This window comes from Lepidochelys kempii, chromosome 1 (genome assembly GCF_965140265.1).
Source record: "Lepidochelys kempii isolate rLepKem1 chromosome 1, rLepKem1.hap2, whole genome shotgun sequence".
Classification (NCBI taxonomy): Eukaryota; Metazoa; Chordata; order Testudines; family Cheloniidae; genus Lepidochelys; species Lepidochelys kempii.
The window spans coordinates 159355470-159380342 of record NC_133256.1 but is presented as its reverse complement, the minus strand read 5'-3'; the positions used below and the strand labels follow the sequence as shown (position 1 = coordinate 159380342).

At 43.2% G+C, this 24873-nt stretch overlaps 2 protein-coding genes across 7 annotated transcripts in view; one reads left to right on the top strand and one right to left on the bottom strand.

Moving 5' to 3' along the window:
- Positions 1-24873, top strand: part of SH3BGR (SH3 domain binding glutamate rich protein) — a 93407-nt gene that overhangs the window by 10255 nt on the left and 58279 nt on the right. The gene's annotated exons all lie outside the window — the stretch shown is intronic.
- The window catches only part of LCA5L (lebercilin LCA5 like), a 34142-nt gene that overhangs the window by 4726 nt on the left and 4543 nt on the right, over positions 1-24873 (bottom strand). For 2 of the 4 annotated variants that reach the window (XM_073360521.1, XM_073360538.1), the window contains exons 3-7: positions 23030-23544; positions 14704-14841; positions 11640-11733; positions 9855-9932; positions 95-204 (exon numbers count right to left, since the gene is read on the bottom strand). In XM_073360521.1, the coding sequence (XP_073216622.1) occupies positions 95-204; positions 9855-9932; positions 11640-11733; positions 14704-14841; positions 23030-23544 (935 nt within the window). The remainder of the gene's footprint in view (positions 1-94; positions 205-9854; positions 9933-11639; positions 11734-14703; positions 14842-23029; positions 23545-24873) is intronic. The other 2 variants (XM_073360528.1, XM_073360547.1) reach the window with 2 other exon arrangements.

Here is a 24873-nt window from a genome sequence, read left to right as displayed (position 1 = left end):
TCAGAAAAAAAGTTGAAAATTATGGAATGAAGTATGATATAGGAGCAAACACATTAGAAACTTTGAGGTTAAATGGGATCCAAATGTTTCATACCTCTAGGAATAGAGCTGCACTCTTGACTATTCCTTGTTTTTGATGATGTGAAACCTGTGCTGATCTAAAATTCTGCTTATTTACTTGTACTGATTTGCTTAAACTAACACCTGTAGAAAGAAGAGCAAGTATTAAAGGGAAGCACAGAGTTTCTGAAACAATGCCATATTTGGAAATAGATAATACCTATAAAACCAATATTGGTATGGAAATCTATTATTTTAAACATCTCTAGCTCCGGGTATGTATTCTTTATTCCCATAATGCCATTTTATAAAAAAACATAAGGCAGAAGAGGTTTGTAACAGTTTCTATCAAAATCCACACAGATAAAACAGGCACCACTGGCATTCCCAAAACCACTACTCAGCTGCTGGCTAACCTCCATAAGTGCCTAAGTGTCCACCAGAGGAGTCCCGTAGGGACCTATGCTTCTGCCAGCAGGCATACACAAAGCCATTTAAGTCCTGATGCCCTACCTCATGTCTAAGACCTGCCAAGTTTCACAAACTAGGTGTTCCATGGCCTCTTACCTGACAGGTAGGCATATTCAGAGCATGCCTAACACACAAAAGACAATGGTGGTGGTGTCAATTTTCCCTCTTATAACCAATAGCCCAGTGACAGGTTTCAGAGTAACAGCCGTGTTAGTCTGTATTCGCAAAAAGAAAAGGAGTACTTGTGGCACCTTAGAGACTAACCAATTTATTTGAGCATAAGCTTTCGAGAAGTACACTCACATGCCATGTGGGAGACCGAGGCTTAAGTCCCCATTCTGCCTGATTTAAAGCAGGGACTTGAAGCCCCCTCTTGCAGGTGGGTACCCTAATCACTGAGCTATAGAGTCATTCTCATACTCTCTCTTTGGCCCAATTAATAATAATTATTAAAAGTGGAATAGCTTCAACAGGAGAGATTGAAAGAGCCCAGTGATTAGGGCACTTATATTGGAACCTGAGTTCAAGTCCAGCAAAGGAGGGACTGGAAGCTGAGTCTTCTATAGCCTGGGTGAACACCCTAACCACTGGGCTATTGCCTATAATTTCCTCGTGCTACCTCCTGATTTTTCATGAGAAAAAACTGAACTGGCTTAGATGCCTAACTCTGTGAATCCCAAGTGGAGGAAGGCACCTAACTTCCTTTCAGAGATGGGGCCTAAGCCCCACTCCTCGTCATTTCCTTCTGATTAGCTTAAATGGCTTCCCTGCTCCCAGCATGCTGGCTTCTGTGAATTTTTTTTAAAAAAATTAACTCTCACTCCATGCCTAAAAAGGGCCGTGAATTTCATTAGACGACAGGATGCAACACCCATACACCTTTTGCGAATCTAGCCCCATGTAAGGGGTACAAAAACATAGCAGAAGGGGAAAAAAAGGTGTCATCATGAGGGCTTCATTTATTGAACACAAAGTTGTCAGCGTTTCCTTTTCCTGATCAGAGCATTTCTGATAATAACTTAGAGTAGCAAATCAATTGGTTAAACCAGTAATGGGAGGATGCAGCATGAGTATTTCTACATCTAGCACACTCGGTTTGAAACCAGAGCATTGGCTGCAGCATGATTTCCTGGTGTTGGCTTTGTTTTGTCTCCCTTGAACTGTTGCTGGGTGGTAGCTAGGAAGGATCTTCATAGCTAGCATTTTGGAAATTATTTCTTAAGGATTTTGGACCAGTGTGGTGGACAGCTATGGTGGCAATGGTCCAATAAATCAGTGGTTCTCAACCAGGGATACTCAAACCCCTGAGGGTACACAGAGGTCTTCCAGGGGGGTACATCAACTCATCTAGGTATTTGCCTAGTTTTATAACAGGCTATATAAAAAGCACTAGCAACGTCAGTACAAACTAAAATTTCATACAGACAATGACTTGTTTATACTGCTGTATATACTATACACTGAAATGTAAGTACAATACTTATATTCCAATTGATTTATTGTATAATTATATGGTAAAAATGAGAAAGTAAGCAATTTTCAGTAATAGTGTGCTGTGACACTCGTATTTTTATGTCTGATTTTATAAGCAAGTAGTTAAGTGAGGTGAAACTTGGGGTACGCAAGACAAACCAGACTCCTGAAAGGGGGACAATAGTCAGGAAATATTGAGAGCCACTGCTACAGAGAACCTTCCTTTTCTTTCTGAATCTTTGGTGAGTGCTATTGAGTTGTTTTAAAAGCCTTGTCAGAAGAAGTCCTTTGAGCATTTCTTAGATTCAGGACTAGGGGGAGCTAGAGATTTAGATGTGCCTTATGTTAGTACCTGTTAGTAAACAAAAAGAAAAGGAGGACTTGTGGCACCTTAGTTGACTAACCAATTTATTTGAGCATAAGCTTTCGTGAGCTACAGCTCACTTCATCGGATGTGAGCTGTAGCTCACGAAAGCTTATGCTCAAATAAATTGGTTAGTCGCTAAGGTGCCACAAGTCCTCCTTTTCTTTTTGTGAATACAGACTAACACGGCTATTACTCTGAAACCTGTTAGTAAACAGTAATACCTTTAGTTCTTTATTTCTGTATATTTGATTCATTTATATATATTAGCTATTCTTTAGAATCTTTATCTTCAGCAAAGAGTATGTCTGAATTCTAAGGCCTAGAACACTGGTCTTGACCAGTAAATAACCCTATTCAGAAATTCATTCATTATGCTGTATTTAATAACTCCAGGGCACCTTCATGTTCTTGGAAAACCATCTCCTTAACATACATATAAAATGCTGGCATAAGCATATCTTAACTAGGAAAACTAATAAGAAATTATTGTTATAGCAGTCAGATGTTTTCTGTTGGGGAAATCAATATGGAAGAATGATTGTGGGGTAAGAAAGACCCATTGAGAGATATTAATTTGAAGAATTGTTAGTCCTCTCAGCTGTAAATAATCATGCCTTCTCCTGTGAATCAGGTAAACTGAGACTCTATAGAAATGACATCACAATATATGTTTCTGGGAGAATATTCTTGGCAACTAGGTTTCCTTTGTCTGAAACCCTATATAATGATACTGGTATGGAAACTTAGGTTGGGAGAATGAAAACTGCACGTCCCTTCCAGATGCAGGACAGACAGATATACAGCTCTTAGTCTGACAACAAAGGGTAGTAATGTATCTATTTCATTCTGTATAGTGCTGTACTAATCTGATTGATAATCTTAGATTAAGATAATTTCAATTGACCCTGTAATTTCGACAATCTCAAGTCGTTAACTCAGACACGCAAGAAATATATAATTAGTCTTTTTTCACAAATGAAAAAATAGAAAATGGCCATTTTGAGGGGGAGCATATCTTTTTTCTTAATATATCATGGACAAGTGCCACTGAGAGCCTGGCCCGTTGGTGGCTGAAGGACTGGCTACAACAACACCAATGACATATTGTGATCGGCGCTCTTTCTGTGAGGGCTGATGGACCGATTGATCAAGGTGATCATGGGAAAACCAACTCAGAATGTGGACAGAAGACAAGTTACTTGGTGGCATTTCCAGTTCTGGGTTCTAAATCAGTCCTAACTGGTAGGCTCAGAACCAAACCCATTTGGCAGAGATACCAGCCCTCAGACCTTTGTCAGAACTCTTCCCCCATATATAAAATTACAGACTTCTCCCCACCTGAGAGCTTCCTCATCTCATGCAAGCAGAAACAGAACTTAAATAAGAATAACACAATAGAACAAAAGTGCAACAACAAAAGAAGTATAAGACTTAAAGTAAAACTTTATTATTGCCGTGTAACTAAAATTTGAAGCCAACACATCATAACTAAAAAAAGTCACCCTACTCTGGGTGGGAAGTGGGGATATGTGTTTTGTCACAGGGCAGCCCTACCTGGAGCACCCACTTCCCCCCACAGCATGATAATTACACCTGCCTCAGTTCCCTGAGTCCCCAGTAACTCCATGCAAGCTTACCCTCTAGTCCATCCACAAGGTTTATTACCAAAACATAGCTCAATTAGTCCTCAACAAGAGTCCCAAACACAGTCCATTTCCACACCCTGTGGATATAGTTCTTAAAAATCCTGCTTTCCCAGCAAGCACCCTCCTATCATCTCTGCTGGGAGCCCATCCATACCATATTCTGGTGTCTTCCACCACACCTAGGCTCCTTGTTGGCCCTCTTCTTCTGTCCCTCTGCAAGGACAGCAGCAACCCCAGCTCATCCAATTGGAGTGCAACATCTCTCTTCCCAGCATGAACCCCCTCTGCTTCTCTGCTAGGAGATCATCTTTCCCAGGAGAGCATTCCTCACTCCCCCAGGCTCTCTCATGGTCCCTCTGGGTCCTGTTCTCTGGCCCTAGAGATGTCAGCAAGTAAGCTCCCTGCTCAGTAGTAAATTAACACACGGGCAAATGGGTCGCATGCCCAGGGGGCCTGGCCAATTTAGGGGCCCCTGCAGGAGCACCAAAACCTGGGTAGAAGTGTGGGGGCCACCAGCACTGGAACTGTGCCCCCACCTCCTGCTCCTCCTCTTCCCCCACCCCCCCTCCCATTGCCCTGCTCCCCAGCCAGAACAGAAGTCAGAGCCGGGCAATGCCCAGGGAGCCTGAGCAGCTGTGGGGAGCCCCAGACCCTCCACTTGCCCTGGGTGGGGGCCAGGGTGCCTGAGAACAGCCCCTAGCCCGTGTCCCTGCACCCCAGGGCACAGCGCTGCCAGTGGGACTCATGGGTGGGGACTCCAGTCCAGCCTCCTGCCCCATTCCCCGGGCCTGCAGATGTGCTCTGCAGGGAGAGGAGGCCCTGGCCCAGTTGGGAGGAGGCAGGGAGCCCCAGAAAGGTCACAGGCAGCAAGGAGCTGGGCAGGGAGGGCTCCTCCAGTGCAGCTCCCACTGCTACTGGCCCGGCCTCAATGGCCACCACACTCTACTCAGGCTTGCTCAGTGCCTGCACTTGACTCCAGGTGCCAGTCTACCGCCCACTCCCCACTGGGTCGCTCCTGCTGCGAGGCTGCTCCTGCACTGCTGCCTGGGCTTTGTGCCTGAGGCAGCAGCCACATGTGGCACTGCTCCTCCTGTTGCCTCTACCCAAGGCTTGCAGTTGGAGGGGCAAACTCCCCTCCCCCCCCACAAAGTACACCCATGCCGCCACAACTTAATGCCTGCCCAGGGCTACTACGAACACGTTAAAAAGAGGGAGGGCATGGCCCAGTTCTGGTACTCCTGGGCTCCCAGGGTTTGGGGGGCCCAAATGTTCTTTGTGCCCAGGGCCTCAATAAATCTTAATCCACCTCTGTCCTTGCTGCTCCCTGTATTCAGCCGTCTCTGGCCCTTGGCTCCAGCTCTCCAGATTAGAGCCAGCAGGCAACTCCCTCTGCTGTTCTTTGGCCTTCAGCCCTGGCCCCCTGGCTTGGGGACACCAGCCAGCAAATCCCTCTTGCTGCTCTCCTGCCTTCAGCCTTCTCCCAGGAAGCATAATCTCCTGGCTCTGTCAGATCTTCCCTCCTAACTCACTGGGTCTCCCTTCCCCTAAGGCTCAGGTACCCGCTTTTAAGATCAATTAATTGGCCAGATTGGACTGTACTGATAAGGCACAGGTGCACTAGCCCTGCTCCTTTTTACAGGGCCAGTATCAGGCAGTGACATGTCTTTAAATCCCACAACATGAATTGCCAGCTAACACTTACTGGGATTCAGACATTCAGTAGAGGCAGTACATTAGGAAAGGAATAGACAGAAGACAACAGTAAGTCTGCATATTGCCACTCAATTTCTAAGAACTCTGCAATATTCACAGAAGTGAAAGTTTCCTTATGATAGTATCTAGCAAATGAAGTTTAAGTACTTGCCCCTCATCAAAGAAGTGCCAGTTTAGTTTTCCAATTTCGGGACAGCAACATGTTGCCAATATTTTAACGAAGGGCTTCTGCACAAAAATTCCTTCCCCTAACCCAGACTAGTATCGGTGTCTCATGTTCATGTGCAAGGGATAATGGGCTGAGAAATCCATTAATTTGTTTTTTCCATTTAAAAAAAAAGTTTTTTTCCCCAAAAACTATAGCCATGGAGGATAGCAACAGCCCCTGCAAGCTTATATGAAATGTAATTTCCAGGGAATGTTCATATTTTGTCCATGAGGAATATATGGATTATATAGGAGTATAGCACAGTGATCAGTATGTGTACTTCGTAACTGAGGGGAGCACATCTGTAGCAGAGTGGGGAGGTATCTACTGGAGCTTGTTGATAAATATTTATCATGGGGTGAATCCTGTATTATTGCAAAGGGGAAAAATTGCTCTTCAGAAGTAATTTTATCCACAGGGATATATCTCATGTACCTGTCTGAACATTCATATGAAGAAAAGACTGGATTCTAGTGCACTCTTATTTGTTGACTGACACAACTAGGAAGAAGAAAAGGAGTACTTGTGGCACCTTAGAGACTAACCAATTTATTAGAGCATAAGCTTTCGTGAGCTACAGCTCACTTCATCAGATGCATATCGTGGAAACTGCTGCAGACTTTATATATACACAGAGAATATGAACCAATACCTCCTCCCACCCCACTGTCCTGCTGGTAACAGCTTATCTAAAGTGATCATCAGGTGGGCCATTTCCAGCACAAATCCAGGTTTTCTCACCCTCCACCCCCCCACACAAATTCACTCTCCTGCTGGTGATAGCCCATCCAAAGTGACAACTCTTTACACAATGTGCATGACAATCAAGTTGGGCTATTTCCAGCACAAATCACATCCCCCCACCCACACTATCAGAGGCTCGTTCACCTGCACATCCACCAATGTGATATATGCCATCATGTGCCAGCAATGCCCCTCTGCCATGTACATTGGTCAAACTGGACAGTCTCTACGTAAAAGAATAAATGGACACAAATCAGATGTCAAGAATTATAACATTCATAAACCAGTCGGAGAACACTTCAATCTCTCTGGTCACGCAATCACAGACATGAAGGTTGCTATCTTAAAACAAAAAAACTTCAAATCCAGACTCCAGCGAGAAACTGCTGAATTGGAATTCATTTGCAAATTGGATACTATTAATTTAGGCTTAAATAGAGACTTGGAGTGGCTAAGTCATTATGCAAGGTAGCCTGTTTCCTCTTGTTTTTTCCTACCCGCCCCCCCCCCCCGATGTTCTGGTTTAACTTGGATTTAAACTTGAAGAGTGGTCAGTCTGGATGAGCTATTACCAGCAGGAGAGTGAGTTTGTGTGTGTATGGGGGTGGGGGGGATGTGAGAAAACCTGGATTTGTGCAGGAAATAGCCCAACTTGATTGTCATGCACATTGTGTAAAGAGTTGTCACTTTGGATGGGCTATCACCAGCAGGAGAGTGAATTTGTGTGGGGGGGTGGAGGGTGAGAAAACCTGGATTTGTGCTGGAAATGGCCCACCTGATGATCACTTTAGATAAGCTATTACCAGCAGGACAGTGGGGTGGTAGGAGGTATTGGTTCATATTCTCTGTGTATATATAAAGTCTGCAGCAGTTTCCACGATATGCATCTGATGAAGTGAGCTGTAGCTCACGAAAGCTTATGCTCTAATAAATTGGTTAGTCTCTAAGGTGCCACAAGTACTCCTTTTCTTTTTGCGAATACAGACTAACACGGGTGTTACTCTGACAACTAGGAAGGAGGCTCTCTAACAATTCAATTATTGCAATCTCTCTGATTGTCTGTTTGAACTTTGTTTATACTAACTAAACTTGGTAAACTAGATGCAAGCAACCAATATGCATTTTAATACGGCTGAAGGATTAGAAAACATGCCTTATAGTGAGAGACTCAAAGTACTCATCTATTTAGCTTAACACAGGCTTTGTCTACACTAGCACTTGTGTCCGTTGGGGGATGTGAAAAAACAGCCTCTGACCAACAAAAGTTTCACTGACAAAAGTGCTGGTGTGGACAGTGATGTGTTGGCGGGAGATGGTCTCCTGCCGAGATAGCTACTGCTGCTCACTGGGGATGGTTTAATGATGCCAGCAGGAGAGTTCTCTCCCACCGTCATAGAGCAGCTACACAGGAGATCTTATAGCGGCACCACTGCAGCGGTTCGTCTATGCCGCTGTAAGGTCTGTAATGTAGACATAGCCAAAGAGAAGGTTAAGGGGTGACTTGATAACCGTCTATAGGAATATATATTTAGTAATGGGTTCTTCTATCTAGCATAGAAAGGTATAACACAATTCAATGAAGCTACACAAATTCAGACTGGAAATAAGGCATACATTTTAACAGTGAAAGTAATTAATCACTGGAACAATTTACTAAGGATAGTGGTGGATTCGCTATCACTGTCAATTTTTAAATGAAAAGTGGATGTTTTTCTAAAAGCTCTGCTCTCGGAATTATCTTGGGGAAGTTCTATGCCCTGTGTTATACAGGAGGTCAGACTAGATGATCACAATGGTCCCTTGGAATCTATGAAGCTAACCAAAGGAAAACAGAGTTCCCCTTCTATAAAAGAGGTCTATACAATCATGAGTGGTATAGAGAAAGTAAATAAGGAAGTGTTATTTACTCCTTTTCATAATACAAGAACAAGAGGCCACCAAATCAAATTGATAGGTAGCAGATTTAAAACAAACACAAGAAAGTATTTTTTCATGCAACGCACTGTCAACCTCTGGAACTCCTTGCCAGAGGGTATTGTGAAGGCCAATATTATAACAGGGTTGAAAAGGGAGTTACATAGATTCATGGAAGATAGGTCCATCAATGGCTATTAGCCAGGATGGGCAGGAATGGTGTCCCTAGCTTCTGTTTGCCAGAAGCTAGGATTGGGTGACAGGGCATGGATCACTTGATGATAATCTGTCTATTCATTCCCTCTGGGCACCTGCCATTGGCCACTGTCAGAGGACAGGATACTGGGCTTGACAGACCTTTGGTCTGACCCAGTATGGCTGTTCTTATGTTCTTATGCTCTTCTTCTGTCAGACAACCTGTCACTGTGACCATCAGTCTTGTAAATACTGTTTAGAAGCAAGCCCTAGTCTGGGATCTCTCACCCTCAAAATGCAAGTCTAAGGCCTGGTCTACACATAAAAACCAGGTCAACCTAACTGCTATGATCAGGCCTATGAAGAATTTCATGCCCTGAACCCCATAGTTAGGTCAACCTAACCCCTACTGTAGACACAGCTAATTCAATTAAAGTCTTCTTCCATCGACCTAGCTACTGTCAAGGTCTTGTCTACACTACAGGGAAAAGTCGATCTAAACTACGCAATTTGAGTTACGTGAATAGCGTAACTCAAGTCGACGTAGCCTAGATCTACTTACCACAGGGTCCACACTACGCGATGTCAACGGGAGACGCTCTCCCATTGACTCCCCTTACTCTTCTCGATCCGGTGTAGTACAGGAGTTGACAGGAGAGCAATCTGCAGTCGATTTAGCAGGTCTTCACTAGACTCGCTAGATTGACTGACGATGCATCGATCGCCACGCATCGATCCCCCAGTAAGTGTAGACAAGCCTGAGAGGTGGATTACCTACACTGACAAGAAACCCCTTCCATCAGTATAGGAAGCACCTATTCTACAGTGCTACAGTGGTACTGTGTTGACTGTAGTGTAGGCATACCCTTAGAAGCTTTAGCTGTGAAAGGCTCATGGGAAGTTATGCATCTTTGAGATTAATGTATAACAGAATCTCCAGGGCTTACGGGTTAGGAAAATAGTCTTTGAAGTTGCCACTTGAATGTCCTTAATTTATTTTAAATTTGTTCATCCAGTTGCTATTTGGGTCCTGTTTTTATTATTAATTATTATTATTATTTACCTGGTACTGTAAGTAAACGCCAAGAAATGTTTCCTTCTCTGTGACTGGAAACCAGCCCTCCTAGAAAAGGGTTCCTCCCTATTTGAAATGTTAGTTGGGGGAAATGATAGAATCATTCAAGAAACTATTCATTAAATGAATATTGAAAAAAAATTAAAACAACATCCGTATATTTGCAGTGAGTTCATACAGTATATGCATATCTTATAATACCCATACTATATTTTAGAAACAACAGCAACAATCCAGTACTTTCTGTTCTCCAAAAACATTCTAACTCATGGAATGGAAACATCACATAACAAGGGCTATCAGACAAACAACATAAACACATAATAACTCATGTATGCATTCGTAAGATATTGAACATTTAACATATATACAAAAGACACTGTTGGATATGACAATTAGATCGAGGTGGAAAGTGTCACACAAAACTGCAAAGAACAACAATAACCATCCTTGTTTATTGCACATGATGACTGGCAGAGGTGACAAGAGATATAATTCAGTGATCAGATATCTTGACAGGCTGATAAGGGTATAATGCATTTCTTCCATAGCCATCTCTATAAACTGAGAGTGGAAATGAGCGAGGCTTGAGCTGGATGAAGTGTACTGTGAGGTACAGAGTCTTACCTTATTAGAACTGAGGAGAGGGAAGCCTCGGATTGGATGCAGCAGCCTAGAAATGTCTTACTCCTGTCCTCTTAGCAGGATATTTGGCAGTATTTACTGAAGAAATTTGCAACACACCTCTTGCAAACCTTGTCCAAACCTTTACTCATCTTATGGATCAAATATAAGAGTGAAAGCTTCTAACTGAAATTTTTCTTCATAGAAACAATTTCTGCTGAAGTGCCATTGCTGTAAAAAGCTACCTGAAACAAAGGCACCGAAGGCCTGTGACATCACAGAGAGGACTTCTCACTGGATGTTGTTGGCTCTGTCTGATTCAGATCAGCTGACTCAGCAGAAACGCAATTAGATTTAGGGGGCAAGCTGAATCCCAGAAATCTGATTTTCTAAAACCACTAACTTGTAAAGATTGGAGCAGCAATGCTGGTATTTTATCTTAGTTTTTGAGTTATCTTGGTTACACACATACCATCAGAAATAGTATTTATATCATTTTTAAACTGCCTATCTGATTTTTAAAGAAATGGGTAAGGCAAGTTTGCTACTAGACTAATAAAATGCTAAATTTCAGGCCAAAGTAATTTTTGCAGACAAATTATAAATTTAAAATTTAACAGATTTTACAAATAAAACCCTGACATAACCTTAACTACAGTGGTGTTAGAGAGCACAGCTATGTTCAAACATACTATACAAAATCTGTGGTGCTGTAATATGAAATACTGTTTGAATGCTAATGATCTAACGATGCAGAGATTATGTACTTAAGGCAGAAACACTGCTTACATCTCATCATTATTACACTTTATTTTCCAAAACTTTTGTAAGTATTAACAGACACAGTATCATATACTGTACAGTCTATGTAAATGTCACTAAAAAAAGGTAAAAATTGGCCCAAAGTTCATTTACATAAACTAAGTTAAATATTCAGAAATGGGCTACTTAGTTGCATCCACATGAGCAAAGAAAAGTAATTGTGTGTCCAAAGGGGTAACTGCATGCGCAAGAACCCATTTTGCATATTTACAGGTGCAATTTAGGTCCCTGTTTTAGAAAATTTATCCCATTATGTCCCAGTTATAAAGCAATGCAAGTTCAACACTAAAATATATAAAAATAAAAAATATTACAGATATACAGTACCTTTTTTGCGAGGTACTGGATCAGCTTTGTCCTGTAGACCTTTAAGCATCCGATTTGCGTAGATATTTTTTATACCAACTTCTCGTTCCTTTTCCTAAAAAAAAATCCACACTATCAAACTTAATGATTACCTTTTACCAGCTCCAGTGCCTCATCTTAAAATAGTGTTAATGAATGTAATAATGTTCATGAAAATAGAGAACAAGTAGCTGTGGCCTGAGACAAACGCTCTGCAGGCAGACACTTTGTAAAAGGTTTAACACATCACTGTACCAATACACGTTGATCTTAACTCAAATGTGAAAATCCTCACATTCCAGTCCAAAGCCTTTCTTGGACAGAAACTATCAACCATGGTGAATTGTGCCAATGGGAGTGAGCCTGTGATGTCCATAAATGGGAACTAGCAATCTCATTTTCTTCAAAAAGAAAAGGAGTACTTGTGGCACTCCTTTTCTTTTTGCGAATACAGACTAACATGGCTGCTACTCTGAAACCTGTCATTTTCTTCAGAGATCTAAACTCAGAATTTGAATTCTGATCTCTTTTAAGCCTTAACACACACTTACATTCTTTCATATCGATTTTTCATAACATTACATTCAAGAGATGGAGATGCAACAGGTTGGGTTACACAGACTCCCTTAGGACTATCACCTGATGTGTTGAGACTACCTCTGAGCCTGTTTTCTCTGCCAGTTTGGGCCTCCAGAACCTTGTCTTGTTGAGCCAGATGCGCTAATCTGCTGCAACACAGACCCAGGGTCTGACCCACGCCCCCAAAGCTGCAGACTTAACTGAAAACAGCTTAGCAAGTGCTCCTGTCTCTAGCACCCAGACATCCAGCTCCCAATAGGATTCAAACCCCAAATGAATCCGTTTTACTCTGTATAAAGCTTATACAGAATAAACTCATAAATTGTCCACCCTCTATAACACTGATAGAGAGATATGCACAGATGTTTGCTCCCCCAGGTATTAACTACTTACTCTGGGTTAATAAAAGACCCCAGGCTTTTTAAAACTTTTGTCATTTTTGTTGCTCTCCTCTAGACTCTCTCCAATTGTCCACATCTTTCTTAAAGTGTGGCACCCCAAACTGGATACAGTACTTCAGCTGAGGCTTCACCAGTACCAAGTAGAACAGGACAATTATTTCCCATGTCTTACATACGACGTTCTCATTAATACAACCCAGAATGATATTAGACTTTTTCACAACTGCATCACATTGTTGGCTCATATTCAGTTTATGATCCACTATAACATCCAGATCCTTTTCTGCAGTACAACTGCCTAACTAGTTACTCCCCATTTTGTAGTTCTGCATTTGAGTTTTCTTTCCTAAGAGCAGTACTTTGGATTTGTTTTTATTGAATTTCATTTTGCTGAATTCAGACCAATTTTCCAATTTGTCAAGATCGTTTTGAATTCTAATCCTGTCTTCCAAAGTGCTTGCAACCCCTCCCAGCTTGGTGTCTGTGACATTACACTCCATATTTTTTATGAAAATATGCTTATGATATGGGTATGACATCACTGAGATGTACTTTATGCAAGATGGGTCTTGTAAGGTATCATTGGAAAGGTTATGATTTACTGAATGTGATTATCTAATTTGTACGCCTGTATCATTTCTGTATCTGAAGTAGGAATATTGACTATGTATCTGTATTTCAAATGGGATACTTTGGGTGCACCCCCAACTAGCCATTCAGGTACAACAATGAGAAAGCCAGACAGTGCTAATGACCCATTAGCAAAGACAATGGACTGTAAAATAGCTTAGTCTTCCTGTGGACGTTTGAAACAGCCTATGAGCAATGGCTGCCACAGCCATGCAGAGACATGGGTCCAAGTAACCTGGTTCTGGATACCCCACCTTCCCTTTTGGAATGCCAGTGTTTTTCCACTGGAAGACAAAGGGTTCCCGCCTTACACAAGAGTTATATAAGGCAGGGGAGTGACCTCATTGTGGTTCTCCTCTGCCTCCCCACCCAAAGAGATACTGAAAAACACTTGGAACCAAGAACTGAACTGGGGAAGAAGGGTTGATCCCAAGCTGGAAGGGTGTCTAGCTTGTGAGTAATAATACCTGAGGTCTCAAGCTGGAGACCAGTGCAGCTGCCTTTCAAGACTTTCTGTAATCTGCCTGCAACAATATCTAGGGTGAGAAATTACTATTTGTAACTAATTTATTTAGTGAAATAAGCTTTGCTTACGTGTTTTGTTTATTTGCTTAGTAATCTGCTTTGTTCTGTTTGCTATCTCTTTAACCACTTAAAATTCACCTTTTGTAGTTAAAAAACTTATTTCTTGTTTATAATATAACCCCGTTTGTGCAATTCATAATTGGGGGTGGGGGAATAAGAGGTTGTGCATACGTTCCTCCACACTGAGGGAGGAGGTGGATTTTATAATATACCTTTGGGTCTGCACTCCAAGAGAGGTGGACACCTGAGTGCTGGGGCAAGTCCCTTAAGATGAGTCTTTCCAGAGCTGATCTCAGCATCTGTGTTGTTCTGCAGTTGGGTATGGCGCTGCCTGTGTGTGTGCTGGAGGAGGCTTAATAGCCTGGCTCCGCAAGACAGGTAAAAAAGATGCCCAGGTGGCAGAACAGGCGGGCTTAGTGGTATCTCAGCACATCAGGTGGCATCCTAAGGAGGGCAACCTGTCACAGTGTCATCTGCAAATTTTATAAGCATATTATCCACCCCATTATCCAAGTCATCAATGAAAATGTTGACTAGGACTAGACCCAGGACCGACCCCTGTGGGACCCTGCTACAGTTATAGCATAACATGCTGATCCAGACTCATCAAATGGTAACAGGCAGATATTGTTAATTGCATTTCTACCAGTTATTAATCTACTTCAGATTCTGACAAATAGATGTAATGATAATTTAATTTATTTTACTTTTTTATATTTTTGCAGTGTATACATTTTGCATTACATATTCCTTAGTTATCTTATTTAAGAATATAATGAAAGTAACAGGAACATGTAACACAAGACATGTGGCACTTTTATAAAAAAAACCCTATTTTAAACCTTGAGTACCTTAATTTTTTGTTGAAGAGACTTAATTTCCATTTGTAAGTTCTTTGTGATTGTCCGAGCTGCTATAGTCTTTCTATTCTCAGCTGCCAATTGACGACTAAAGATGTTACTGTTCAATGTCAGCTGTTTTTCTAAGCCCTAGAAACATTACATATTTAACCATGTAGATATACTCACTGTAACAGCTGAAGAATTTCAATTCACATCAGGTTTAAAAAATAAGCAGAGTAACATAATGAAAAATGAAACTTCTAATAATCATATTCTACTGTAAATAAAATCTGAAATTAGAAGTTTGTAATAAAACAAAAATGCAGTGTATCCATTTACATCTAAAATTAACAAAAAGCTGGTTACCAAACAAAATGAATATATAGGTATTAAAAAATTAAAAATAACTCAATATACTAAATTCCTAATGTGTTAATCCAGTACAGTCTTTTTTTGGGAGATCATCAGGACCTGATTCTCATTTACATTAAGGCCCCTTTACACCACTCTGGCAGTATAAATGAGAATCAGGTCCTGTATCATTTAGAATCCAGGGGATAAACTGTAATTGCCATTGTGTCAGTATCAAAATTATAAGCTAAGCACCCAATCCTGCAAAGTCTTCATGAGCAAGACTTTCTACTGATTCTCAACGGGGGTTCTACAAATGAACAGCTTTCAGAATGGCAGCTGAGTTCAGTTATTCTTCTGATAGAGTAGAAATGAATTTCTGGAGGGTAAATGGAAGACTTCACTGTTCTGAGATTTTATTAAAAATCGGAGATGGAGGCTTTCCCCATAAAGACAGTGAGAGTAAAGAAGTATGAGACATTAAAGGCATGGAATCCTCTTTATTTTCTCTCATCCTATGCCTTTATTACACGCTCTCAGGGACATTATTTTTAACAGTTCTGTACGCCATTACTTTTTGATTAAAATATTTGTGTTTGATACTGTTATGAATTCAAATTTGAATGATCTACATCTAAATTGGAAGGAGTAAAAGTAAAGATATCCATGAAGCACTTTAGGCCCCTAAACTCCAGAGTTAGGCCCCTAAATCCCCATGTGTGGCAGCACTGCAATCCACAAAACTTCTGCTTGGCCGCTGCCTAACCCTGTAGGCACCTAAACTCACTCGGCGCTTAACTTTCCACTGTAAAAGTTCTCTAGGTGCCTAAGTTTTAGACTCTGGGACATGCCCACCACTGCCCCACTCTGGGAGTCCAGATGCCTCCCTCCCACCTAAGCCCAGAGTGATTAATGAACTGGGGGAAGATAGGCACTGAGCTGCCTAAATTGCATATGGGGCTTGATCCAGTAGGTGCCTTCCCTTCCAGACTGGGTCCCATTCAAAATCCATTGGAAGAGGAAAGAGTGGTGCCCACCTTATAACTTTTAGTCCAGTGGTTAGAACACTCCCCTGGGATGTGGGAAATGCAGGTTCAATTCCCCCCTCTCTGCCAGAGGGTGAGAAAGGACTTGAGCAGGGGAATCTCCTGTTTCTCAGGAGGGTTCTCCAACCACTGAACTACAGGATATTCTGATGTGGGGCTCCCTCAGTCTCTCCTGCTGAAGCTGTTCCTTTGTGGATAAATAATGAAGGAGTGAATGGAGGAGGGGTTATTGGACTTGGGGGTCTCCCATGTGGGTGCTCTAACCACCAGCCTATAAAGTCATTCTCACTCTCTCTCTCTCTCTCTCTCTCTCTCTCTCTCTCTCTAATCCAATGACTGCTTGTGTGTGTGTGTGTGTGTGTGTGTTAGGGTACCCATATGGGAGACCCCAGGCCCATTCACTCTTTCATTATTTAATCCACAATGAAACAGCTTCAAAGGAGAGATTGAGGGATCCCCATATCAGAATATCCCATGGCTCAGTAGTTAAGAGCATAAGGTGAGTGTTCTAAGCACAGAGCTAAAGTTATATGGTGGGCACCACCACCACCTCCTACTCCTCCGGTGGCCATTTTGTGTGGTGTGAGGCAGGTGCACAACTCATTCCTTCAAGAAGGGCTTAGGTCACCTGACATTATGTGCCTGGTTCCCATTTGTGGATCACTAAACAGACCTAGGCACCTCCCTGAAGCCCCGATTTAGGTGCCTATCTCAGAGAGAGATTGGGGCTCAGCAAACCCCTCTCATCAGCATCTCCCTTGGGTAGCTTAGCTGGCTCCCTGTCTAGTGTGTTGGCTTTCTAAGTTGCCTGTCTCTCCCCGTTCATTGTATAGGAGCCTAGGCACCAAATTCAGGCTTTGTGATCAAAATAAATTTGTTTGTCGCTAAGGTGCCACAAGTACTCCTTTTCTTTTTAGTGTTTTTTCTGTGATTTTCTAGGCGCCTAAAAGTTGGGCATTGTGATGCTTGGTGTTTCAACCCCTAAGACCCTGGGAACACTGCAAAGGCAGTTTGCCCAACCCTTGGGGGTAAGGAAGGAACATCCTCCATAGCTCTCTAGCAGCCTCCTACAAGAGCAGTGTTAGCCCTGGTCTACACTAGGACTTTAGGTTGAACTTAGCAGCGTTAAATCGATGTAAACCTGCACCCGTCCACACGATGAAGCCCTTTATTTCGACTTAAAGGGCTCTTAAAATCGATTTCCTTACTCCACCCCTGACAAGTGGATTAGCGCTTAAATCGGCCTTGCCGGGTCGAATTTGGGGTACTGTGGACACAATTCGACGGTATTGGCCTCCGGGAGCTATCCCAGAGTGCTCCATTGTGACCGCTTGGACAGCACTCTCAACTCAGATGCACTGGCCAGGTAGACAGGAAAAGAACCGCGAACTTTTTAATCTCATTTCCTGTTTGGCCAGTGTGGCAAGCTGCAGGTGACCATGCAGAGCTCATCAGCAGAGGTGACCATGATGGAGTCCCAGAATCGCAAAAGAGCTCCAGCATGGACTGAACGGGAGTACGGGATCTGATCGCTGTATGGGAAGAGGAATCCGTGCTATCAGAACTCAGTTCCAGTTTTCGAAATGCCAAAACCTTTGTCAAAATCTCCCAGGGCATGAAGGACAGAGGCCATAACAGGGACCCGAAGTAGTGCCGCGTGAAACTTAAGGAGCTGAGGCAAGCCTGCCAGAAAACCAGAGAGGTGAACGGCCGCTCTGGGTCAGAGCCCCAAACATGCCACTTCTGTGATGAGCTGCATGCCATTTTAGGGGGTTCAGCCACCACTACCCCAGCCATGTTGTTTGACTCCTTCAATGGAGATGGAGGCAATATGGAAGCAGGTTTTGGGGACGAAGAAGATGATGATGATGATGATGAGGTTGTAGATAGCTCACAGCAAGCAAGTGGAGAAACCGGTTTTCCCGACAGCCAGGAACTGTTTCTCACCCTGGACCTGGAGCCAGTACCCCCCGAACCCACCCAAGGCTGCTTCCTGGACCCGGCAGGCAGAGAAGGGACCTCCGGTGAGTGTACCTTTTAAAATACTATACGTGGTTTAAAAGCAAGCATGTGAAAGGATTACTTTGCCCTGGCATTTGCGGCTCTCCTGGATGTACTCCCAAAGCCTTTGCAAAAGGTTTCTGGGGAGGGCAGCCTTATTGCGTCCTCCATGGTAGGACACTTTACCACTCCAGGCCAGTAACACGTACTCGGGAATCCTTGTACAACAAAGCATTGCAGTGTATGTTTGCTGGCGTTCAAACAACATCCGTTCTTTGTCTCTCTGTGTTATCCTCAGGAGAGTGAGATATCATTCATGGTCACCTGGTTGAAACAGGGTGCTTTTCTTCAGGGGACACTCAGAGGAGCCCGTTCCTGCTAGGCTGCTTACCTGTGGCTGAACAGAAATGTTCCTCGCTGTTAGCCACGGGGAGGGGGGAGGGTTGAGGGGGTAGCCACGCGGTAGGGGGAGGCAAAATGTGACCTTGTAATGAAAGCACATGTGCTATGTATGTAATGTTAACAGCAAGGTTTACCCTGAAAGAGTGTAGCCACTGTTTTATAAAATGTGTCTTTTTAAATACCGCTGTCCCTTTTTTTTTTTCTCCACCAGCTGTATGTGTTTCAGTGATCACAGGATCTTCTCCTTCCCAGAGGCTAGTGAAGATTAGAAAGAAAAAAAAAACGCACTTGTGATGAAATGTTCTCTGAGCTCATGCTGTCCTCCCACACTGACAGAGCACAGACGAATGCGTGGAGGCAAATAATGTCAGAGTGCAGGAAAGCACAAAATGACCGGGAGGAGAGGTGGTGGGCTGAAGAGAGTAAGTGACGGGCTGAAGAGAGTAAGTGGCGGGCTGAAGACAGGGCTGAAGCTCAAATGTGGCGGCAGCGTGATGAGAGGAGGCAGGATTCAATGCTGAGGCTGCTGGAGGACCAAACCAGTATGCTCCAGTGTATGATTGAGCTGCAGCAAAGGCAGCTGGAGCACAGACTGCCACTACAGCCCCTGTGTAACCAACCGCCCTCCTCCCCAAGTTCCATAGCCTCCACACCCAGACGCCCAAGAACGCGGTGGGGGGGCCACTGGCCAACCAGCCACTCCGCCACAGAGGATTGCCCCAAAAAAAGAAGGCTGGCATTCAATAAATTTTAAAGTTGTAAACTTTTAAAGTGCTGTGTGGCATTTTCCTTCCCTCCTCCACCACCCTTCCTGGGCTACCTTGGTAGTCATCCCCCTATTTGTGTGATGAATGAATAAAAAATGCATGAATGTGAAGCAACAATGACTTTATTGCCTCTGCAAGCAATGATTAAAGGGAGGAGGGGAGGGTGGTTAGCCTGCAGGGAAGTAGAGTGAACCAAGGGGCGTGGGGTTTCATCAAGGAGAAACAAAGAGAACTTTCACACCGTAGCCTGGCCAGTCATGAAACTGGTTTTCAAAGCTTCTCTGATGCGTACCGCGCCCTCCTGTGCTCTTCTAACCACCCTGGTGTCTGGCTGCGCGTAACCAGCAGCCAGGCAATTTGCCTCAACCTCCCACCCTGCCATAAACGTCTCCCCCTTACTCTCACAGATATTGTGGAGCGCACAGCAAGCAGTAATAACAGTGGGAATATTGGTTTCGCTGAGGTCTAAGCGAGTCAGTAAACTGCGCCAGCGTGCCTTTAAACGTCCAAATGCACATTCTACCACCATTCTGCACTTGCTCAGCCTGTAGTTGAACAGCTCCTGACTACTGTCCAGGCTGCCTGTGTATGGCTTCATGAGCCATGGCATTAAGGGGTAGGCTGGGTCCCCAAGGATACATATAGGCATTTCAACGTCCCCAACAGTTATTTTCTGGTCTGGGAATAAAGTCCCTTCCTGCAGCTTTTGAAACAGACCAGAGTTCCTGAAGATGCGAGCGTCATGTACCTTTCCCGGCCATCCCACGTTGATGTTGGTGAAACGTCCCTTGTGATCCACCAGAGCTTGCAGCGCTACTGAAAAGTACCCCTTGCGGTTTATGTACTCGCCGGCTTGGTGCTCCGGTGCCAAGATTGGGATATGGGTTCCGTCTATGGCCCCACCACAGTTAGGGAATCCCATTGCAGCAAAGCCATCCACTATGACCTGCACATTTCCCAGGGTCACTACCCTTGATATCAGCAGATCTTTGATTGCGTGGGCTACTTGCATCACAGCAGCTCCAACAGTAGATTTGCCCACTCCAAATTGATTCCCAACTGACCGGTAGCTGTCTGGCGTTGCAAGCTTCCACAGGGCTATCACCACTCGCTTCTCAACTGTGAGGGCTGCTCTCATCTTGGTATTCATGCGCTTCAGGGCAGGGGAAAGCAAGTCACAAAGTTCCATGAAAGTGTCCCTACGCATGCGAAAGTTTCGCAGCCACTGGGAATCGTCCCAGACCTGCAACGCTATGCAGTCCCACCAGTCTGTACTTGTTTCCCGAGCCCAGAATCGGCGTTCCACAGCATGAACCTGCCCCATTAGCACCATTATGCATGCATTGGCAGGGCTCATGCTTTCAGAGAAATCTGTGTCCATGTCCTGATCACTCACGTGACTGCGCTGACATCGCCTACTCGCCCGGTATCGCTCTGCCAGGTTCTGGTGCTGCATATACTGCTGGATAATGCATGTGGTGTTTAATGTGCTCCTAATTGCCAAAGTGAGCTTAGCGGCCTCCATGCTTGCCTTGGTATTGCGTCCGCACAGAAAAAAGGTGCAGAACGATTGTCTGCCGTTGCTCTGACGGAGGGAGGGGCGACTGATGACATGGCTTACAGGGTTGGCTTCAGGGAGCTAAAATCAACAAAGGGGGTGGCTTTACATCAAGGAATATTTCAGGCAGGACTTCACGGAGGGTTCCAATAAGAAATGGTGTATCTAAGTTATTGTTCTTATTGGAACAATGAGGTTAGTCTGGCCTCTGATTGATACATGGCTAGATTTACCTTGCTGCACCTTCTCTGTGAGTGACTGCAGTGTGACCTAGAGGAATGAGTCCCCTAGACAGGGGAGGGGGGGAAGCAAATGAGTACAAAACAAATCTGGTCTATTTCTTGTTTTGATCCACTCCATCTATCTTTTACATCTTTGGCTGGCAGCAGACGGTGCAGAAGGACTGCAAGCCATCCACATCTCATGGCTGCTCGGCAGAAGATGGTACAATAGGACTGCTAGCCATCCTCTTGCCTGCCCGGCAGAAGATGGTACAGTACGACTGCTAGCAATTCGTATTGCCTGCCTGCTCACCATAAGACGGTTCAATAGGACTGACTGCAGGACTAAAGAGAATGACCTGGTCAAGTCACTCCAAACTTAGTCCCTGCGCTCATGTCTGTCCAGGCGCTCCCGGCCGACGCGGCCAGGAGCACCTCAGACATGACGATGACGGCTACCAGTCATATTGCACCGTCTGCTGCCAGAAGGCAATGGGTTGCTGCTACTGTGTAGCAATGCAGTACCGTGTCTGCCAGCACCCAGGAGACATACTGTGACGGTTACCTGAGCGGGCTCCATGCTTGCCGTGATATGGCGTCTGCACAGGTAACTCAGGAAAAAAGGCGCGAAACGATTGTCTGCCCTTGCTTTCACGGAGGGAGGGAGGGAACGGGGGCCTGATGATATGTACCCAGACAATGTTTTAGCCCCATCAGGCATTGGGATCTCAACCCAGAATTCCAATGGGCAGCGGAGACTGCGGCAACTGTGGGATAGCCACCCACAGTGCAAAACTCCAGAAGTTGACGCTAGCCTCGGTACTGTGGAAGCACTCCACCGAGTTACTGCACTTAATGTACTTAGAGCATTTTCTGTGGGGACACACACACTCGAATATATAAAACCAATTTCTAAAAAACCGACTTCTATAAATTCAACCTGATTTCGTAGTGTAGACATACCCTTAGTGAGCTTCAGAAAGAACGATATACAAGCTTGTCCACAGGAGACAGGTCGCTGTAGTGCAGAGGGGGAGAGGCATCAAAGGTGGGCAGATAGGGGATCATGTTAGCTCTGAGGTAAGTTTTAGGGGATCGCCACACCCAGAAATAAGGGGGAAATAGTGTTATGAATTTATGAGGCAATTGTTTTTCTATTCTTCCCAATGGCTACTCTCCCAATTCTCATTTTACTGAGAATTATCTTTTATTATTTCTTCATGCTTCACCTCCCTCCATTTCCTTCTGGAAGAATATTGCATCCTAACAAGGGTGCTGTCTACTTAAATGTTGGCAACGTTGTTTTTATTAGTTTTGGTCAAATACCCTTAGATATCACAATGACGGTCACAATATAAATTAATTAAATATTAACTCTGCCAAAAAAAACCCCTTGAAATAAATAATAATATTAGCACTTATACTGCACGTTTCATACAAGAATTTCAAAGCACTTCAGATATATTCATTGATAAAGCCTCACATCACCCTCCTTTAATGCTGTCCATCCTTTTAACAGAAGGATAACCTAAGGCTCAAATAAATTCAGTCTTTTCCCTAGTGCCAAGTATCAGATCAGTGGTAGACCTAAGACTAGGACTTCTGACTCATGCTTAATTCACTAGTCAACAGCTGCAATATGTTTGACTACACCTGTACTAAGGAGTGAATGGGAGACTTGGAGACAGCTCTCCAGTAGTATGTCATATTTTTAAAGGTAATAGGGCAACAGTTTGACTAATCTTTATTTCCAAGTTTAATTCATTGATACATTTTTGCAAGATTTTATTAAAGTTATGGGTAATTCATTCATAATATCACTAAACTTTGGAAAGCTCTGGATTAAAACAAATGGCTCTGAATTTCTGTGTTGTTAGCTTGCACTATAAATATTCATTTTATATGCATTGATTAATAATCTTGCATTATTCTTTCACAAAAATGTTTCCTATTATAGTTCTAAAAATACAAGGACATGTTCCATATTACCTGTATTCTCTTATCATTGGCTTCCATTCTTTCTGTAAGGATTGATAATCTATGAGTAAGTTCCCCTCTCTCTGCAAGATTCGTGTCTTCTGAAAGTTTCTGCAATACTTGCAAGGCATCTTTAGTCTTTAACAGCTCTGCTTCAACTTCTCTAAGCTTCCTGGATGTATTTCGCTCCTGTTCCTGAGACTTCCTAAGGAGTCCCCTTAGAGATCTTACCTCACTATAATGTTTTGCTATAATATCAGGCAAGTTATTCTCTGCATTTTCATATTTACCTATTGCTTTCAAGTGCCGATACTGAAGCTGTTTCAGAAGCTGGTTTTCTAAGTTTGATGCTTCCAGTTTATGCTGGAGGTCAGACAGTTCATTTTTCAGTTCTTTAATTTTGTGAAGTCTTGCAGATAATATACGTTGAGCCGTAGCATCTTTTTTCTGGGAAATCATATTATTCTGAGTACTTAAAAATGAAGTATTCTGGAATTGCATCTTCTTAGGTGGCAACTTCTTGCCTCCTGCATTCAGACCAAAACAAACTAATAGTGACTTACATATCATTTAATGGTACAGAAAGCAAAATCAGTACATATCTTTACTCATAACTAGTTATCCTAAGCTACTTAAAGGCAGTATGTATCGCACAGAGTTCAAAATCTGTACTAAAAATTCACTGTTCAAATATTTTGTGCTGATACATCTATAGCATGGATTTTTCCTGGCAGCATTTGGCCACAACTAAAGTCAGGTCCATATGAGGTCCAAAGGTTCCCTCACTTCCTCATTCTATTGACCACTGTCTTCCTGCAGGAACCATCTTCACTCTAGATAGCCTTAGTGCTAATATTCCAGCAACAGCTTTCTCTGAGACAAATTAGGCTTTCTCTGGGGCTGGTAGGATGTGCTTACAGAACAGTCTCCCCAGCGCCACCTAAAATAAAGTTTGTCTCTGAGTAATTTATTGAAGTCAGTGTGTGTTTTGTCAGAGGATTAGGTTGTACGGGCCTGATCCAATTCCCTATGGAAAGACTCCCAATGACTTCAGTGGAGTTGGATATGGCCCTAGATTAGGAAAATTCAATTCATGATGAAGAAGGAAGAAAACAATAACTTACTGCAAAAATTCAGAAAACAAAGTGATGGTAATAACACATTTCCTAACACACCTGCATCTAGGAATTCTGTACCAATTGTATCACTTTAAAACCATTTTTTTATTTGAACTAAATCAAAAATAGCTTAGAAACACATATGTAGTGTTGTTTAAATTATCAGGCATTTAGAATAGTTATACAGTTTTCCATTCTATATACTGTATTTGATAAATATTCTTGACAGCCTGAAATTCTAAGGGTACCACTACTAAGCATCAATGTCCCTTTCTGAAGTATAACTGAAAATTTAAAGGGTTGGGACTATAAGTCTGACTGTTTTCCTTGCTTTTATGCATACATTCAATTTCAAAGTAACTCTAAGGCATTCCAGGAAGTGCATTTCTAGAGAATTAGTATTATAATTTATATAGCACCCAAAATCTCCTAGCCATTTTAAAGATAAATATGCATTCAGGGTCCCTGCCTTGAACAGCTGGCAATCTAAGAGCCAGGTCCTGTTAAGCACCCCTGTTGAACTCAGTGGGAGTTCTGGATATGAACTATTTACAAGAACAGGCTTTAAGTAGAAAACATAATAGATTCACGGATTCCAGGGCCAGCCCACAACATTTTGGCACTTGAGGTGGCGAGCTCAAATGACGCCCCCATGCCCCCTCACTTGGGCCAAAACTCTGAAACTCTGGGTCCTATTGGGCCCCCCCACAGTCTAGCACCTGAGGCGCTGCAGTTCAC